General features: G+C 40.3%; 1 protein-coding gene across 1 annotated transcript; it reads right to left on the bottom strand.

Annotated features, from left to right (window-relative positions):
* Positions 1-581: 581 nt before the first annotated feature.
* Positions 582-19,453, bottom strand: LOC110526440 (rab11 family-interacting protein 2). The gene is made up of 6 exons (XM_021607433.3): positions 19,176-19,453; positions 17,985-18,628; positions 11,159-11,559; positions 10,654-11,023; positions 10,050-10,113; positions 582-7,351 (listed from the first exon to the last, which is right to left on the bottom strand). Exons 2-6 carry the CDS (start codon positions 18,335-18,337, stop codon positions 7,124-7,126), a joined length of 1,416 nt encoding a protein of 471 aa, XP_021463108.2. The 5' UTR covers positions 18,338-18,628; positions 19,176-19,453; the 3' UTR covers positions 582-7,123.
* Between the last annotated feature and the right edge of the window lie 2,296 nt (positions 19,454-21,749).

Raw genomic sequence — 21,749 nt, 5'->3', positions numbered from 1 at the left:
GACAGAAGAGGGGTCGTGTTTTAACCTGCTATTTGGAGAGGTAGAGTGAAACCCGGCCACAAAAGCACCAGGCCGTAAACAACACAAGTGTTGATTGTCCTGAAACATTTCACATACACTTCTTATACACATAGGCAAATTAGGGGGGGGGGGTTTAACGAGCAGCCTTGCCACTCACAATTGTCTAACGACGCCACTCAGGTTTTTTTTTCTGGGAAGGCATGGGAATTTCTCCTGAACAAAAAGGAGCCACAAACGGTAAGCAAACAAAGCTGGACATGAAACTCAACACAAGTACAGTTCTTATCATGGAATCTGAGGACTGCATTGTATACCGAAATGTTTATAGGACTATTAATACAGAAAGGGAATGCAGGGAAATGACTTCGATTTTTATTCAATGGGACTATGGGGATTCAAATGTAGGCACTCATCCGTATGACTTGTTCAGAATGGTGCATAATGTATACCTAATTTGTTTCTATATCTCACGTGCGCCTATATAAAGAAAAAAAACACATGGTCTAATGTATAATCATGAAAATAAAGCAGGAATAAATCCATTAAAACCAAAACAGGTATTTTATTTAATAAGTACAGTGTATTTATTTCAAAAGAGCAATACATTCTGGTTTGTGCCTTCCAATTTTGTTATCCAATGGATCACTGGCATTTCCTAACACATTTCCACTCCAAGACCTTAATGTAAGTAAATCCATGCCACATGCCAAAATAATAAGCTTTTGGGGAGACAGTGTGTGTGAGAGAGAGGTGGACAATAAATACATACACCGAATGCATTTGAAGCAGTCATATCAAGCAGTGCCATTCTTTGCTTTTTACATCATCTGCATTGTTGTTCCCAAAATAATACTTTGTATACCAACATACACACCATATTAATATGTTCTCAGTATCACAATCAAACAGTTTTCTAATCAATCCAATCTTTACATCAAACCCATATGCCCACCCATCCTGACATCTAAAACTTTGAATAACGTATAAAAAAACAAAATGCTAGTCTTGTGAAAACTTGCGCCCACCTTAGTTAACAGCAGCGAAGGTTAAGGGAAAAACAGACAGGGAAAAGTATAGTGACACCACCACCATACAAAGAATAGGCATTTGGAGACATTCCCGCCTGTATTATTGTACAATCAATCTGGACTTTGATCAAATACTGTTATTTTCGTTCTCAGAATGTGCTATAATATGAGCCACTGTGGTCAAGCAAAGATGATTTGACATGCAATTTGATATGAAAGCTAACTGCAGTGTGATAATGATTGACTAAGTAAAAGTACACCAATGTTGTGCTATGGAAGTAACTCATGGAGAAAGTATCAGAATATTAGCTGTACACAACGAAGGCATGGACATAAAATGTAAAATTTTCCTGTAATTTTTTTTTGGGGGGGGAATTATAGTAAAAACATTAGCTGAGTATTTTGTCTGGATAAACCTGATATTTTAAAATGATGAAAAGCAGCAAAAATAATAACCTAATTCTATCAGTATAATGAATGAAAGCACAATTTGGCGCCTACATGACATTCGATGTAGGACGATTCAGGTAAAGATCAACAAGAATAAATACATTTTTTTCGAACCAAAAAAAACTAAAATGTAATAGAGGTTAACAATTTGTACACAATAGGCATAAAAAAACAACAAAAGTGTGTCTCATTGATGTTCGCTAGGACAAGCTTTACTAAAAGCAGCTATGGCATTTTATGGAATACCATTGAATTCTCTATGTCCTAGTTAATTGTGATTGGGAGGATTTGCAGTAAACGGTGTTTGTTACTAAAAATATATAGATATAAAAAAAAAAACAGCAACGCGATATGTAGATTGTAGATTGTATCATCCAAACAGGAAATCGGACTGTATCCTGACTTGATATGTGGTCATTCAGTTACTACACCATATTTCACCCTACTTTACCCATACAAATATACTATAGAAATTAGAATGTAAAAATGGACCATTGTTTTTGTTTTTTAAGTAAACAAAAGACTGGAAGAAGCAACAAAGTTGGTTTAAAATGTGTGTGACTTCATCTCAGCGTCGTCACTGGTTGAGACTTCTGAGGTATCCATAGTTCACAACAGGGGTCACCATACACTTAGTAAGTGCACAACTTTGAGTAACAATCCTATTCATCTAAAACACCATTGAACACTATAGATGGCACAACAGTGTACAAAAAAAAAAAAAAAAGTGACGAATATAAACTTTCTGCTAATTAGGTGAGACATGTTTGTCATCACTGACATTAACTCCATGAAAGCAAGTAAACTCAGAGAGGGAAAACTTTTTGGTAACACAGTAATACATTTGACCTACTGACAGTAATAAGTAAGTAATAACTACGTAAAGTAAGCTTTTTCACAAAGCACTGTTTTAAGAAAGTTCAGTAGCACTCATTAATGGTAGACTCAGAAATATGACACCATACACAGCGGGAGACTTTATGCTTAATACATACAGTACCAGTCAAAAGTTGGGACACCTACTTATTCAAGGGGTTTTCCTTTATTTTTACATTGTAGAACAATAGAGGAGACATAAACTATTAAATAACACATTTGGAATCATGTAGTAACCAAAAAAAAGTGTTTAATTAACAAATAAGAAAATACTTCCGATTCTTCAAAGTAGCCACCCTTTGCCTTGATGACATCTTTGCACACTCTTGGCATTCTCTCAACCAGCTTCATGAGGAATGCTTTTCCAACAGTCTTGAAGAAGTTCCCACATATGCTGAGCACTTGTTGGCTGCTTTTCCTTCACTCTGCGGTTCGACTCATCCCAAACTATCTCAATTAGGTTGAGGTCATGTGATTGTGGAGGCCGAGTCAACTGATGCAGCACTCCATCACTCTCCTTGGTGAAAGCTAGCTGTCATTCATATTTACACAGCCTGGAAGTGTGTTGGCTCATTGTCCTGCTGAAAAACAAATGAGAGTCCTACTAAGTGCAAACCAGATGGGATGGCGTATCGCTGCAGAATGCTGTATCGCTGCAGAATGCAGACGACCTCGTGAAGCTGGTTGAGAGAATGCCAAGAGTGTGCAAAGCTGTCATCAAGTCAAAGGGTGGCTATTTTGAAGAATATAAAATATAACATATATTTTGATTTGTTTAACACTTTTTTGGTTACTACATGATTCCATGTGTTATTTCATAGTTATGTCTTCACTATTACAAAGATAAAATAAAGAAAAACCCTGGAATGAGTAGGTGTCCAAACTTTTGACTGGTACTGTACATTGATACTTAACCATAAAGGTCATAGCAGAATTTGTGTAAGCTGTGTAGAACAAATATTTTTGTCATAACAGTGTTGTTATTGAAGCAAAATGCCATGGAGACAAACAAATTGAGAGTGGTCTGTTTTTTGACAAGCTGATACTGTTTGTTATGCCGTCAGAACTATTTATGGTAACATATCTCATAAAACTGTCATGATATATTATATTTTTGGCCATACTTTGGACAGTATGAAGGCTGTATGACAAATGATTTAGCAAAACATACAAAATGTCAAAATTATATATATATATATATATATATATATATATATACACACACACACACACATATATATTTTTTTACAACAGGTTAACATAGGCCCTTGTTAAAATCTGTACTGATAGTTTGATTTGTAGATGTGTTAGTACAGTGTATTACAAGCAAAATATTACCAAAAACCTTTCTGGAAAGCAATTACACTGCTCATTGATGGATCAAAGTGCTAAGGCTAACATTTTAACAAAATAAACAAAGTCAGCCAGCAAATGCATTACTATGTAGCAACACACCTTGATTCTATTTCCTTCAAATAATTCAAACAATTCAAACAAGAATCAGTAAATCTACAAACTGAACCACTTGTACCTAAAGGAATCGGATTTTTCTCTGTAGACAAACAATGACAGATCACAAGTGTAGAACGGATGTCATTCTGACATGTTCGAATTGAGTACACAATATAATGACACAAAAAAAATGTAGAGAATTTGTAGATGGACACCAATTGAATATTAAACATGTTGATAAATTATATTTATTGCACTTACCAGTACCAGTAAAGTAAAGCTAGAACTACTTGACCAATGGTTTATACTTATTTTTGAATGACAATGTATGGGCCTACATTGACTGTAAATAAAGGTCATACAATGCGCTTGGTCCTAAAGACAAATACAGTCATCACGGGTCAGTAACCAGGTTTCCATCCAACCTTTTGATGCGAGTAACAGGCTTGATGGAAACAGAACATTTGTCGGTAAACTTTCCAAATGTCGACAAAACAAAATACGCTAGACAAGGTGGGATCTTTTTGTCTGTGAAATTAATTATGCGAGAAATATCGGAGGAAACTCTTTTATGCGCAAACACTGATATAATAACCATCACACTGAGGTAAACTTGGGAGTCACGCGATGGCACGTGTGGTCCTCCCACTATGACTCGTCGGGAAAGCAAGCAGTTTATTAGGCTACAGATTAGTCACCAATGATTTCATTAGTCTCACTCATATCATATTAAAAACGGCAAACATTTCTCTCCGCCCCATGGCAAAATGTGTAGAATTGCAGCAAACTTGCTTTTAAACTGCAACATTTTCTCTACACCTCATGGCAAAATGTGTAGAATCGCACAAATTTATCTCCGCTGTCAAGAGGGGAGCCACAAATGTTTTGATCGCAGTCAAAGTTGCCCATCCCTGATGTAGGCTGTACCCACACTGGATCTGTGAGCTGTTGGCTAGAGCGCATGTTGCAAAACCAGAGTGGGCACACTCGGTGTATAAAACACACAATTTTTTTCTGAGAGAAAACCATCAGTAGAGTTGAAAATGCGATGGAAACCCATTTAATTGTATTCGGTACATGGGAATTTAACCGCCAAATGTGTTTTTATGTGCATTGCGTCATCACGCAGAGCCTTTTATCCGCAACAAGTCCATTTGATGGAAACATCTCTGGTGGAAAAACATGTATATTGTCTTTATGCAAATTTTTTGAATATTCAAATGAAAATCTGTCGCTAATTGGATGGAAACCTAGCTTATGATAAAAAAATAAATAAACTGAAATAACAAACCCAAAAGCAATGACTTTGGAGTTGATATGATGGACAATGGCAGCTCGTTGAATGAATTCACTTTGGTGTAAACACTGGAGGAGGCTTCAATAGCAGTGTCTTTAGTTTGCCTCCACTCAATTACATTCTGCACCAGCACGATGCCGAGACATTCTATATCAACAAATTGACCAGAGAAAATACAGTGTTCACCTATTTTTTGTTTTGTTTTCACTGGAAGGTCACAAAGTTCGAATGCAGTGTCACATTGTTTTCAGATCTGTGTTTGGATATGCAATGTCTTGAGTAAGAATTCAGTAGTGCTTAGTACCTACCCTCATAAGACTAACTTTAAATAATAACATTTTGTACAAAGATGGCAAATGTCAAGAGAGAGGTCCAAACCATCCTAATGCCAAAAGGCTCAGATCAATGTCACAGACAGGCGGATAACATTGTATTCACACCTCCAGTATATCAACACAATCCTTGCCTACAGTAAGAGGCGTGTAAAGGGCCGATTGGCTGAGTGAGAGTTTGTGTCATAATCCTGCATCTTGGTCTGAAGTGTAAACAGTCATTACAGCTCTATTCAAATTAGCACATCAAACCCTATTCAATAAACTATGTACTTTTCTTCTTTTTTTTCTTCTTTTTACACAAGTGTGATAAGTTAACACGCGGTGTTTGGTACATTTTAAGACTTAGGCCATACATATTTTATTAAACATTTAACAGATATATATATATATATATATATATATGTTTTTTTTTAAGTGAGGCGAGTAGCCCCTTTTATTAAAGACATGCTCCGGTATTTTTTTAAACCTCCCACTTTGGGCTGGATATGTCAATGAGTAGTTTATAAATGCATAATCTATAAGCAGAATTACTGTCTTACTTCAATTAGCCATGAAATCCCTAGTTTTTCTTTGTACTGTGCTACACCATTTCCCCCCACATGGGCTAGCCCCCTAGCAGCACGAGTTCAACAAGTTAACTTTAGCACCTCGCCATATGAATGACAGCTAGCAAGATGCACATGATGCACCCACAGCAGAGCGAGAGACATAGGCCATTTTCGGGGACCACTTTTGGCTTGTGAGTGCTACTTTTAGAATGACTATCTAAAAAGTATACAAAAGTACTAGATAATCCTTTGAAAATACTTCAGCAACCTTAGTTCAACACCTAGTGACCTAATCAAGTGATTTTAAGTTATTTTAGTGATTTTAGGGGGGGACATTATTTTGATCAAAACATGCATTTTTTTCAGTAGGACTTAATCTCTTAAAAACATTTTTTAAAGTGAAGTGGGCCATCCGTTAAACATTTAATTACATTTGTATGGCCTTAGTGTTAAAACGCAAATCTAGCTTGATGGTGGTTCCATGTGCACTCAATCGCCTCAGAAGCTGTCTGTGTTTTTCCCCCCATGTTATACGCGTGTGAAAGTGCACAGGTCTATTGTATACACTATTGTGAAAACGTGTACACCTTGAAGAAACTGTCGCGCATGGCATAAACCCACTAGTTTTGTTTCTTATCCCACTGGTCTCTGCTATAAGGTGTCCTGATGGATCTGTGAGACATTGCCATTTCACATTCTTTCAATTCGGCTGAATATGGAAAACAAAGGAAATGTCATGCAAAGAACAGAGCAAGAGGTATAATAACAAAAAAAGGATGAGTTGATCACTATACAACAACTGATTCACAGGTTAGTATTTCTATAATTATGGGAAAGCCATGGGGTTTGTTAAAATGCAAGTCAAAATGTCAGATATTTATGTAGTCGGGTGTACTTCACTCCCCAATAAAATTGTTGGGGAAACTGGTGTACACTCAAATCAAAGCATGCAAAACCTATTCAAATAAAAATTCAAAAAATAAAATGGTGATTTGGCATAGGTCAATCCCCTTCTCTTCATTTTTGTTCTATACCCACAATACATTTCACAATGGCTAGAATGGGCCCTCAGTGAAACAAGAGCATATCGTTGGGACCCCTAACTCTACCTTGACACTAGTTATTTTTAGAGATTTTCCCCGCTTTCCTCTTGGGCTCGTAGGGTGTCCGTAGGATGCTCGGCGTCTCCTCCATAACGCGCACCAGCAGGTTATCAATGTAGTCTTCCAGTTCACGGATATGGGCGTCCTTCTTTTTCACCACCCCATTCTGCTTGATGAGCTCATGCACCACCTCGTCGAAAGATAAGTTGCTATAGGAAGCCGCGCTCGTCTGCATCGTCTCCTGCGGGTGCAAACCACAGACATTATGATGACGTCAACACTGACGGCGCCATTTACACAAAATAAAAGTGTATTTCTCCAAACGCGTCTTGAGATGCGAGACAATTCCCGAGACAGTTGTTTTCAATGAGTAGTATACAGTACAGATGGTAGGAATAGAAAAAAATAAGCAAAAGGTAAATTAGTGCTAAAAATGATCTAAAGTAAGACAGAAGGTGGGCTAGGCCAGGGAATCCCTCATATTACGGTAGATAGACTGCCTAATTATTATTTTAAATTTGACCTTTATTTAACTAGGCAAGTCAGTTAAGAACAAATTCTTATTTTCAATGACGGCCTAGGTGGGTTAACAGTCTGTTCAGGGACAGAATGACAGATTTGTACCTAGTCAGCTCGGGGATTTGAACTTGCAACCTTTCGGTTACTAGTCGAATGCTCTAACCACTAGGCTACCCTAAAAACGCCACAAACTACGTCATGGCTGCACGTGTTCAGCTCGTATAACCGGGTGGGAATCAGGACTAATTGAGAGGCTGTGATAAGACGTCACTCCACAGGTTTGTTAGCACTGTCGTCGCCATTGCATTTCACTTCAGGTGTTTGATCTGATCAAGTGTTCAATAGTGTTCAACAGAAACTCTGCGATGGCTCGAACAATAAGGAATCCTGTGGCAGGGAATCTGATGTGTTGTTTAAGTATCAGTTCTAGAAAAAAAGAAGAAGCTTTCAACCCCCATTACCTCTTTAAATCTTAAAGCACATTTCCTCTCCTCACAAGCCAGCCTAGGCAGAGACCTTGACCAGCTGGCAGACAAGAGCATCACATTAAAATGAAACTACGCCGCAAACAGTAATTAAGACAACAAAAAAATTGGAAGCTGCCTGGAAACGGCGGAGTGCATATTTCCGGAATAAAAAGGTCAGACTAATGAACAGGAAAAGAAAGATGCAACCAAACTATTTTGGTCGAGTTTGTTCTTTAGAGGACCGGGTGCATCACAGTCTGTGCCGATCCCATTATGGAGGGACGAGAGGAGCTGTGAGCTTCTGTTTTTTTTTAACGAGGTACCATGTTACCGCTTCAACAAATGGACATGGTTCCACCAGGTAGATACAGCAGCAAAGCCATCAACTTGTTTAAAATACTACACTTAAGTCCCCTTCCCCTCCCTGTGCCCAAACCAAGCTGCCATCGCTGTGCGGTGTCTACGACGGGAAGAAGACCAAGTGCCGGACCATATTTACTGTAACTCGTCCTAGTATGAGAAACAAAGAAACTACAAATGTGAGGATCCCTAGAGTTTATGTCCAAACAAAAGAGGACTAAGGCAGGGGATCACACTAAACACGCCGGCACTTTTATTTCCCTTGTTTCCAATGGTATGTGGACATGCTAGGTGTGCTGCGGTCCATCCTAGGTACGCTTCGAGTTATTTTGTTGTCGCTTTCTGGGCAGCCAAAGTTGAAAGTAGCTAAGCAAAGTGCCTCACGTTTTTAGTCAGAGAAAAACAGGTGTTGTTAGTGGGGGTGTATCAACCGCTTACTGGGGAAGTGAATATGTTTTTGGAGACAAAGTGAAAATATGCTGAGAAATAGGCCTTTTGCGCTACCAGAGAAAATGAAGAGCTAGAGACAACCAGTTCCGCTGAGAGACTTTCCTAACATGAATCAAGTTACCAGCTCCGTTTCATTATACCGTATGAGCAATTGTGTCCATTACACACATGCCAAAAAGCCCCAGACATGATATAAAGCTACACAGCCGGGAGCTGTAGTAGCTGGTGACAGAGGCCTGGAAATGACCATGAACTACCAAAGTACTGACAATTTTTCCGCGATCAGTAGTGAGGAGGAGATAAGGCGAGCACACTTGGCATTCTCCAGTTGTCTCATTACTGCTTCTAATGAGCTCTGCTTTGAGAATTTTAAAAGCTCCGTTCTTTAAAATCTCTCACTATCCTTCCCCTCCTCCCTCACTGGTTAATTAGCTAGGGCCTGAATGGAGAGGAAATGGAACTGCCAGTTCATTTCAGCTGGTGCAGAGTATGGAGGGGCACATGTGGTTAAGATAACTCCTCAACACCCACAACGAGAGGTGAGGAAAGCCATTATCAGCATCCGTTTCTCATTTCAACATCACTTTGGAAGCTGCTCTCTTACCATGTTAATACTAATTTTGCAGTGTAATGGCCAGTGACTACTAGAATTAAGCACCATGAGAGCGTTTTATTCTTATTTGTCTTTGGGTGGGGGTGTGACAAAACTAAGGTGGCAAATACCCCCATCCAACCAATGAAAAATCTCATACAGATTTCTCCCCCCAAAAAAGAAAAAAAAAGTGCTCCAATTATGGTCCCAGTACGATATAATAGTACATCACCTGACCTTAGAGCCTGAAACTCACACTGTTTCAAATGATGAGCCGGGTCAGATGATGACCGCTGTTCATTAGTTTAATGACACTCATAGTGAACTGTCAAAGACGGAACAGACAGCAGTTCAGAGACCAACATCACCAGCTGCAATGTCAAGTGAGATCGGGGAGAGCTGCTCAATTAAAAGTCAGTGGTGTTCTGAACCTCAGAACAAGTCCCCCAAAAAACTAGGACTATGCTTTTTGTTCTCTCCCCCCCCCCCCCCCCCCCCTTCATTTTATTTGAGATTAGTTCACAAAAAGTGTACAAGGTATGATCTCTTACATTTTTCTTTCCGTGGTTCTCTCTTGCCTTTCGGATGTCTCCATTAGTGGTGGGATTTTTATCGCTGCAAAACATCCATGCACACTGAATTACAAAATCATCAAAACACATCAAATCATATTTACCTGTGGCTGAGGGTTATATTACCAATAACCTGCCCACCATTTTTTTTACCACCATGTATCATCTGCCTTAACCTAAATTACCACAGAGGTAGTGTATGGTGGCAGCTGTTAAAAGCTACAATAACTTACAGTAACTTTTTGGGCAACCCTACCAAATTCACATAGAAAAGCGAGTTATAGATCTGTCACTCATTGAAAGCAAGTCTAAGACGCATTAGATCTGTTCTATGTGCACTATTTCTATGCTACGGGTTCTTAAGTTTTGTTTTTGCATTTTTTACTTTGGGTTTTTATAGACCAGCTTCAAACAGCTGAAAATACAATAGTTTCGGTTATGAAAAATACATTTCAAAATGACCGTTTCTTATTGGAGGAAGCCCCTACCCGTTTCAGTTTGTTTTCTTCCGTTTAGTGCTTATTAATGAACATGACCCTGGCTTGGATACCAAACATGGTGGTGTGGACGTGAAAAGCTTTACCTTGTATTTTTGTGAGAGAGGAAGGGGTTGGTTGGTTGGGTGTTTCCCTGAGAGTCGCTGCTGAATGGGTTGCTGGAGCGCAGGTCTCCAGAGCTGCCCGAACGCCCCCCGTTGTTGGTCTTGCGTCCCTCCTTCTTCCCGGTCACACGTTCCAGCAGGCTGACCTTCTCCTTCTTCTCCTTTTTCTCCCCTCGGTCCCACAGCTGGCCCTGCTCCCCCTCGAACGGGTTGCGGTTGCGTGGGAGGGTGGCGTACTTCTGCGGCAAGCCGTCGCTGATATGAGTAAAAGGATCACCTTGCCCCTCGCTGTCCTGGTAGCCTGGCACCTCGCCCTGGGAGCGCCTGTGAGGGGCGGCACCACTCTCTTTCTCTGTGAAACACAAACAATTTACCTGAAACATTCATGGAAGCAATACTAATCACAGACAAAGAAAGATGGCACAGGTAGACTAATACAAGTAAATACTAAAATAGGCCTAATACTAGAGGAAGCTGCTGTCCTTACCCAGCTGTTCCATGGAGTTTCTAGAGTCCAGCTTGGGGCGGAAGTGAGTGCCAATGAGGTCAGACATGGAGCGGGCTGCAGAGAGCGTATGGGAGCCGGCCAGTAGGTGTCTCTTGATCTTGGGCTCTGGCTGATGGTCAGAAGCACTGGGTTGGCGAAGGGTCTCCGAGTCACACATGGCGGAGCGGGGCAGGATGGCTGAGGTGGTGTCGGAGAGACCACCGTCGTGCTTGCGCCCCTTCATCTTGTCCTTGAGTTTGGTGAAGGGCGAGCAGGGCTTGTCCTTTATGGAGAGGTCAAACATGCTGGCCGTCATGTTGTTCCTCATGAACTGAATGCTGACCTGGATCTTCCCTCTCTCTTTCCTCTTCTTCCCTGGCCTGGAGTCCAAGGAGTACCAGCTAAAAGAAGGGATGATTATTAGCCATCTGTAAATTGGGTATGTGGCACATTTAAATGAATAGAGGAATAGAAGATTCAAAGATCAAAGAACACATCAGGTGCCATTGTTGGGTGCTAAAACAGTGCATTCTCAACAAGTTAAAAAGAAATGTTTCTATTCTGAATTCATTTAGGTTTGTCATGGCAATGTATTCATTTTTTAAATGAATACATTTTAAACGTGTTTTCCAATATTGGTGTAAAGTGGTTTATAAAAGCAGTGGAAAATATAGGCCTATTATTTAATGCATCTAAACTCTATGCTTTGACATCTTCTTCAAGGTGATATGCTGCATCCATTTTTAGGTGAAAACTATCATTAAAAGGTACAATACAGAAATCTGAGAGTACATACACTGACGTTCAAAAGTTTGGAGTCACTTAGAAATGTCCTTGTTTTTGAAAGAAAAGCAGATTTTTTTTGTCCATTAATTAAAAGAACATCAAATTGATCAGAAATACAGTGTAGACATTGTTAATGTTGTAAATGACTATTGTAGCTGGACATGGATGATTTTTTAAATGGAATCTATATAGGTGAATAGAGGCCCATTATCAGCAACCATCACTCCTGTTTTCCAATGTCACGTTGCATTAGCTAATCCAAGTTTATAATTTTAAAAGGCTTGGCATAGCGTTCATAGCTACGCATGGCATAGCGTTCATTTCCCTGAACAAGAATAGACTGAGGAGTTTCAGAAGAAAGTTTGTTGTTTCTAGCTGTTTTGAGCCTGTAATCGAACCCACAAATGCTGACGCTCCAGATACTCAACTGGTCAGATGAAACCAAAATTGAACTTTTTGGCAACAATGCAAAATGTTATGTTTGGCGTAAAAGCAACACAGCTGAACACACCATCCCCACTGTCAAACATGGTGGTGGCAGCATCATGGTTTGGGCCTGCTTTTCTTCAGCAGGGACAGGGAAGATGGTTAAAATTGATGGGAAGATGGATGGAGCCAAATACAGGACCATTCTGGAAGAAAACCTGATGGAGTCTGCAAAAGACCTGAGACTGGGACGGAGATTTGTCTTCCAACAAGACAATGATCCAAAACATAAAGCAAAATCTACAATGGAATGGTTCAAAAATAAACATATCTATGTGTTAGAATGGCCAAGTCAAAGTCCAGACCTGAATCCAATCGAGAATCTGTGGAAAGAACTGAAAACTGCTGTTCACAAATGCTCTCCATCCAACCTCACTGAGCTCGAGCTGTTTTGCAAGGAGGAATGGGAAAAAATGTCAGTCTCTCGATGTGCAAAACTGATAGAGACATACCCCAAGCGACTTACAGCTGTAATCGCAGCAAAAGGTGGCGCTACAAAGTATTAACTTAAGGGGGCTGAATAATTTTGCACGCCCAATTTTTCAGTTTTTGATTTGTTAAAAAAGTTTGAAATATTCAATAAATGTCGTTCCACTTCATGATTGTGTCCCACTTGTTGTTGATTCTTCACAAAAAAATACAGTTTTATATCTTTATGTTTGAAGCCTGAAATGTGGCAAAAGGTCGCAAAGTTCAAGGGGGCCGAATATTTTCGCAAGGCACTGTACATATTACCTCAATTACCTCGACTAACCGGTGCCCCCGCACATTGACTCTGTACCGGTACCCCCTCTATGTAGCCGCGCCATTGTTATTTTACTGCTGCTGTTTAATTATTTGTTACTTTTGTTTTCTATTTAACACTTACTTCTCTTAAAACTTCTTAAAGCATTGTTGGTTAAGGGCTTGTAAGTAAGCATTTCACTGTAAGGTCTACGGCTGCCGTTTTCGGGGGAATGTGACAAATAAAATGTGATTTGATATGAGGGACAAACATAATTCCCTGCAAACTGTGATGGTCTGAATCTCGAAAAGAATGTTGAATAATATTGTTCGTCGAGGCCACTCTGCTCCTGTTTGTTTAACCTCTTTGCTTCGCCTGCTGGAAGTAATACGATTGATGCCTTCGCTGTGAGAAAAAGGGGCGACATTTGCACAAATCTGGCCTTTGTTCAGAACTGCTATGACAAGCAATTGGGAAATTACAAAGGCAATGGTGCAAGACAACCACGCAACTCATACATGCTAATGAGAATGATGGCTTCTCTGTAGCCTAAGCCTAGTTCATACAAATCAAGGGTATGTTGATTGCAGAAATGTAGAACTAGGAAGAAACCTCACTCAAAATACAAAGTCAACATTTAAACCATCTCTCAAACAGCATAGATGTTCTGGCAAATTCCACAATTCCTTAATGAGCACAACCTCTGACTGTCCAAGCTTTAACCTACTTCTGTCATGGGAAAGGTGGACAGGGATTCTATTTGTTTGCCCTAAACTGTTCTCAGACTGAGTGGCCAAAGAATCGCCATGGCATGGGCCTCTCTTGGTCGAGCTAGCCTAATTCCCATAGTGGTGGTCTCCGTCCTCCGGAGCATGATCTAAGAGCCACACAGCACGCTGCTGAGAGGGGGCCAGCCCTGTACTTCACATGGGTGTCAAGGCCAAGATAAACCTCCCTCTGCCTGGAACCACAATACTCCCACTCTACCCAGACCGCTGGGAAACTCCTCACAATCAACAAACACAGGTGTGCGATAATTAGGGGCTGCCTACTCCGATGTCAAGATGGACTCTCTTCCCCATGCTTGAAAACACAGCGAACAGACACAGCTAGCTAGCAAACCTGGAACTGCTCCAGTATATGGATATGGTAGCACAAGAGTAGGCTTAGGCCTCTGGCTCATTCTATGCAAGTCAGTTGTGTTGATGACTAAATTCCAGTCCATTGACATCTCCACAACAGCTCTGTACTTGAATAACTGCCAACCCTGGAGGTGCATCAGCTCTGGCACCTTAAATAAATACAACCATCAACAGTTGATTATGACATATCGCAATTCACCCCAACTAGCGGGTGAAGAGGAAGTGTGGTAATGTGTTTGCATGATGAAATGTACTGATGGCTAATTGACACCAGATCCTCCTAACTATGTTCCTGTTCCTCTGAGCAGAACGTAGGCTTAGGCTACTCATCATGTAGGCCTAGCTAACTACAACAATTTGTGCAATGGTAATTCTACACAGCCAAAAATAACTTTATGTAGCGGCCTGGATTGGGTGGAGCTGGTATGGTGTTTTTCTCCATACATTCACACCACTGGAAAAACTATTATAATTTGAATCAGAATTAGTAACAAGACATGTCTGGCCAGCTCCACCACATTCATTTAACATAAGCTAATACCCAAAGGGACACACCACAACATTCAGCCGATGTCATGTTCTGCAAATGCCAGTTTACCATCTCAATTCCAGTATAAGGCAAGACTAAGCAAGGACATTTGTTCATTGTGTGATTACTGGAATTGAGGTGGAACAGTTTGCTGTATTAGCACCTACGCTGTGACAAGACACAGAAATAATCTGATAGCACTGCTGTTCTCGCTGGACTAGTTCACCAACTACAAAGACTGCACCCAAGTCAACTCAATTACACCATGAATGGCAGCCTATTCTCAAAAGACCAACCTCTTGATTCATTATCAACAAAGCCCATTTTTTTACGAACCCAATGGCGTAGCCTATGTCACAACAAGACAGATGTACTGGCAACCTCTGTTTGGGGCCCAAACTTTGGGCCTATGCTAAAGTGGCAACGTGGAGGTGGTTTTGAATCTAGGAATCTTTATTCGTACAATTATACCACATAAAAACATGTGGAACGCTGACCACATACTCTATGTGTGTGACCATCCCCCCCCCCCCCCAATATCAGGTGATCTAGGCTAGTCTACCCTACTCTCTGAATCATATACCGAAATAAGGATATGTTCAATGGTATTTCTGCAGTTTAGCCACATGACATGAACGAGACAGTTCTGTAAATCCAACCTCTTTCCTACTCTTTGCTGCTCCTGAAATGTCAAACAGAGAACTAGGGAACCAAAGGCCTAGCACTGTTCAATGTGACTACGGATTCTTTGTGGCCAGTGTGTTTGTGAGTGTGGAGTCGAGAGCAGAGCAGAAGACACATTTCCTATTTAACAGTTGTAAAGTTGTACTGTACTCAGGGTATCTGCAGGGTCCATGAAATTGAATTTAAGACTTTTAAACACCTTTAATGCCACTCGGAATGCAATTTAATACCAATTTTGAGGTCTGTGCACGCCACACACCTGCTAATATTTCCCTCCAGAAATTAGCCCATGTTGGGAAAAAGTTGTATTTTCAGGGCTGGTTCCTTCCCCAAAGGCTATAGCCTACATGGCTCATATTATCAGGCAGGTGTGCTATTTTAGCAACGTGCATTCTCCTGTAGCTTAACGGATTTGTAGCATAGTGGCTAGGCTATAGATGACTGAAGGATGGGGGTGGCTCATCTGCATTTGTTTAGGCTACCCCAATGGGCTAATCATTAGCTAGATCAAACTCTTAAGCATTTAGAATTTTGGCTTCGATACCAATACTAGCTATAATGATACTCGATACCACAAAAAATATCTTAACGTAAAATATACAGCACTGTTACTGTATAAAACAGTGACAACGCTCCATGAAGATGGCTCTATTTTCTTATTTTCTTTTTCTTAAAAGTGCATTGTTGGTTAAGGGCTTGTAAGTAAGCATTTCGCTGTAAGGTTTACAGCGGTTGGATTCAGCGCATGTGACATTTTTTGCTATTGATTTGATTCTGATTTGATCTGGAGAGCTACGCCACTGGGTGTGCAGGTTTTTGATCCAACACTGCTCAAAACACCTGAGTCAGCTCAATAAGGTCCTTCTCTCATTCAGTGAATCAGGTATCAAATGGAGGGCTCTAGACCGTGTTTAAAAAAAGTTTTTTTAAACAATACAAAACATACACATAAAAAACAGCAGCATACAGATGGGCACAAACATCGATGACATTACACCTGCCCAGACCCACCTGCTCACAAACATCGATGACATTATACCTGCCCAGACCCACCTGCTCACAAACATCGATGACATTACACCTGCCCAGACCCACCTGCTCACAAACATCAATGACATTACACCTGCCCAGACCCACCTGCTCACAAACATCAATGACATTACACCTGCCCAGACCCACCTGCTCGCACCCCCATCTCTAGCACCCACATTACTACCCGCCACATGGCCTCAAAGTGCACTATTTTGTCAACCACCTACTCTCAACATTTAGATAATAAAGCATTTGACCTTTCCATTGTCTTAACGATGGAGGATTGGTTGACTTCCAGTTAACTTCTTAGGGCTGAGATCCCGTTAACGGGATCGATATGACAACAGCCAGTGAAAGTGCAAGGCGCCAAATTCAAAACGACAGAAATCTCATCATTAAAATGATCATTGTCTCCAAGATGATTGACGAGAAAAGGATCGTCCAGCCCATTGGGTGTCTCACTGCGCCCTCATGTGCCATGTCTTGAAATAAATATGCAGACAGACGGATTACAATTAAATGTACATTGTAATACTTCTGACAGACAACATTGTAACTCTGCCCATAACATTTGTTTTATAGCATTCCCAGAAGGCATAGATTGAGTCATTGCTAGTTTTACACTTAAGACATGGCTCTGCCGTTGTGCTGTAGAATTTGTGAATGGGTCTCTTGTATAATACATTTTATACATTAGTTTATACTGGATTAAGCCCAAACTTTCGTTAACTGTAATTTCATTACTTATGTTCCAACATTCCATTCATCTTGTGCCAATATCAGTTCTTTTTAAGTCTTGGTTCCAATAGTTCTCTCTTTTCTTTTTTTTCCTAAGAGATTGTTAGTTGGATAGGCTCTCTGCGAGGTTGTATATCTTACCATCATATAAAAATAATTTTCTGACTCAAATAGTATTCCCTCCAGACTGTTCTGATGTTTCAAATCATAATTTCATGATATGAAACTTTTAAGTTGCATGTATTGGAAAATATCTACATTGGTCTGTCCAAAATTGCTTTTTAATTCTATCATGGAAATAAATACATTTCCCTATTACCAAGTCATTTACGGTTTCTATGCCTAGACTGACTTTTTGCAGTGCAAAGACATAAAAAAGTAAGCTAGTTCATCTGAAATGGTGCACAGAGGTAGATAGCTCTAACATCTTGAAAGTGTGCCTCAAGTATTATTTGAAGTTCAATTGTTTTTATTATTTACCACGATGGCATCACTTAAGCAGCAGCGCAACATAACGGAAACACTGTAGTCAGTTCTGTCACATTTAAGACTCTTGAAACAGAATTTAAGACTCAAGGCCTTTAAACCAGATCAATTCATTGAAGATTAAGATTTAAGGACCCACGGACACCCTGTGTACTTTTGTTCCGAAACTTCCTTGAAAGGGAAAAACCTTATTTAGTTTGATTAGTTGGCGATACTTACTCTGTTTTCCTTCGCTCCTTGTTATCAAAAATATCATTGAGATTGATGGTACTCTGGCCCAGGAATTTATCCATCCCCACCAGGGACCTGTGCATCACGATAAGGCATAATTCATAGATTTCTGGATTGCCCTCCAGAAGCAGACCAGGCAGTTCAAAGGCGGCTTCTTCTCTCCACACTGGGTTGAGTGTTTTCTCTGCCACAGATGTTGAGTACTTCTCTTTGCCCAGCTGGATGATAGCGTAGGCGTCGTTGTTGCCATGCTTACCCTTAGCTTGTAGGTCAGTTGCTTGGAGAACAGTGGCTTGGACATGAGTTGGGAACCACGTTTGTGCCTGCTTTGCTAGTGACATGATCAGCTCTGTTTATGTGTGGTTAGTCATTCAAATGTATGTGCAGGTGAATTGACCTTAAAAAGTGATGACAGAGCATGCAAATATTAACAACTTATTTGTAGGGCCATGTTGACTAGTGATATGTAGATGTAGATAACACAGTGCTTTTTGGTCATATATTTACATGTACAGCTAGTAACATCTCAAAAGTCTGCAGCTAACTAATTCCTTCAGTCCATCTTACACACTTGTCTTTTGTGATTAACGTTAACATATCACAAATGTCCAGGCCACTGTAAGGCAAGTCATCTGAAAGCAAAATGGGAGATAAGAGTTACACATTGTAAGAGGTCGTGCAGGTTGACTAGATAACTTATCTACTACAGATGCGCTAGTTAGCTATGATTGAAGCTAAGCAGGCTAGCGAGTTAACAAGCTAAACTGCTGACATCAATCACCATTTCCAGCTTCACTGAAGTAAGCTAAATAACTATGCAGCAGGGCTCTCCAACCCTGTTCCTCGAGAGCAACCGTCCTTTGGGGTTTCGCTCGACCCTAATCTAGCACACCTAGCTAATTCTAATAATTAGCTAACGTTAGCTGATTAATAACTGGGTTGAAGCGAAAACAAACAGAGGGCAGCTTTACAGGAAAGGGGTTGGATAACTCTTGATATACAGCAACACAAAAAAATGCATGTTCTTCAGTTCTATTGCATTTGTCATATTGTGACACACCACCGGTTATTATACAATAATAACGTTGCAACGTAGTAGTAGTATTGATTACTAGACGTTCATTAGATTGAACAGTTGATGTTGGCAAGCTAGCTAAACAAGCTTCCTCACTACTGTACCTCGTCATTTTCTCAAAACTTGTGACATGTTGCCATCCTGTAAATCCACTCGATTGTTGTTGGACATATTTCACAAATAACCAATTGGAAAATGATTTATTGGAGCTTAATTTCGTTATTTTACAGCCTGCTAGCTATCTAGCTGTACCAGCCCAAACTAGCTAACTTCCTGGTTGGTCTACTACATCCGCCACAATCACCGGTGAAAGTTCAAGCTCCTCCTCTGTTGCTGTGGAAACTAAACGTTTCAGGAGCACGAGCCTTATCTTTAACGTGTCAAACAAGTTGTGCCTGCCCTGCGTACACAGTAGACTACACATACTTTGTTCATAACCAGAAAGAATTCTAAACCATGGAAGAAGAATGTGTCTTTTTGAAAAAGCAGGTAAAACATATCCGTGTGATACTCATGTAGGCACAGTATATAGGCACTTGATTCAGTGATACAGTTTTCTAAATTGGGAATGTGTTCATGCTGAAAATGCTAAATGCATGCAAAATTGCTCTGGTTAGAGGAGTGAAGCCTAAGCATATAGTAATTTGCAGTAATTAATTCAAACTAGGAAGGTATAAGGTTGAAATTATGTCTTTATGATTCACACCCCCAAATCTATGCAATGTAAATATCTAGTTGGTTTAGATCCCCTAAAATTAAAGGAGAAAAGGAGGCCCTGGCCAATGGCATTCCATGGGGTTCAAATACCTCCTCCCTCTCACCTGTGAGGTTTGTGGGTGTCTGGGGCGTGGAGGGGAAAGAGGGTGCTCTTGAAAGATGTAAATCACAAGAACATGGGAACTGCTTTGTCTCCTGAGTGGCTGCATGTAGGTGCAGATAAGGGAGTTCATTTGAATGAATATAGACATGCATGTCACCCCACTTGACAAGTACATCTTAACCAAACACACCTGCCTATGTTGGTTTTATCGTCCTGCCATGAAAAGTGCAGTGTGTACATACCACAATCCCAGGGATGGGGCTGGGCCATCCATCACAGAGAGATTATTACTCTTATCTAGAGTGCATCTCTAAATGAAATGCTATGGCTTAGTGAAATATTGGGCTGCAGCCCAATAAAATGGGCTTTAGGCAGATTTAAATAAGGAGGCACCATTTCAACTTTTGTGTCAAGTCTGACTGCGAACACCAGAAAACAGCAGGGGAACCATTGGAGTAAAATGTAAGATGGTGTTCAGAATGATAACGTGTAGTAGGCAACTTGCTAGCAGAAGACAATACACTACAAACATACAGTATAATGTTACACTCAGTATAAGAAACCAATGTTTCTGAGGACGAGGCGACGATCTTCTTGACTTGAAACTCAATACATGTAGGCATATAAACTACATGAATTACCAACTAGCTGCTTTCCCCTGATTGATTCTGTTCTATGTTCATGCTTGCTCCAAGTGTATTATTTATATATATATATATATATATATATATATATATATATATATATATATACAGTGCCTTGCGAAAGTATTCGGCCCCCTTGAACTTTGCGACCTTTTGCCACATTTCAGGCTTCAAACATAAAGATATAAAACTGTATTTTTTTGTGAAGAATCAACAACAAGTGGTACACAATCATGAAGTGGAACGACATTTATTGGATATTTCAAACTTTTTTAACAAATCAAAAACTGAAAAATTGGGCGTGCAAAATTATTCAGCCCCTTTACTTTCAGTGCAGCAAACTCTCTCCAGAAGTTCAGTGAGGATCTCTGAATGATCCAATGTTGACCTAAATGACTAATGATGATAAATACAATCCACCTGTGTGTAATCAAGTCTCCGTATAAATGCACCTGCACTGTGATAGTCTCAGAGGTCCGTTAAAAGCGCAGAGAGCATCATGAAGAACAAGGAACACACCAGGCAGGTCCGAGATACTGTTGTGAAGAAGTTTATATACATACATATACATACATACATACATACATATATATTTCAATTTATTTTCAATATCTTTTCCATTTTTAAATTAAATATACCTTCCGGCAACCCGCCTCACCCAATGTGATACGGATCCGCTATTTTTAGTCCTTATAGCCAGAACCTCCATGAGAAGCTAGACATCAGAAGCTAACAAGCTAATTAGCTACTAGCTGTTTAGTCATTGTCAGCCACTGCTATCGGCCTTTACCTTTTGCACAGACACCAACCGCTTTTAGCCTGGATAATACTTGCCAGCCTACCAGTATCGGACTGTTTTCTCCACTACAACACCGGATTCCTGCCGTAAGCCCTGGACCATTACTCCTGATCATCACAGCTAGCTAGCTCCCGGCTAGCAAACAAAATGACTCCAGCTACAATACCTCTTTTGCCAACTGGCCTTGACCCTTTGTCGACACGGAGCCCCATCGTTCCATCAGGACGGGTCTGCCGACGTAGCTCCATCCTTTGTGCCCTCAACCGGCCTTTGCCGGACGTCATAGCAAACGCTCCTATTAGCCCTGGCCTGCTAACTTTTTATTAAAATTGTATTATTATTAAAAAAATATTAATAAAAATGGAATGCCGTGTCTCCCGCTTGCTAGCGTAGTAACGACCACTCAGCGGCTTCC

This window comes from Oncorhynchus mykiss, chromosome 1 (assembly GCF_057628025.1).
Source record: "Oncorhynchus mykiss isolate SJ-2025 chromosome 1, ASM5762802v1, whole genome shotgun sequence".
In the NCBI taxonomy this organism is placed as follows: Eukaryota; Metazoa; Chordata; class Actinopteri; order Salmoniformes; family Salmonidae; genus Oncorhynchus; species Oncorhynchus mykiss.
Note: the sequence above shows the minus strand (reverse complement) of the source record. Positions and strands in the feature narration are given on the sequence as shown.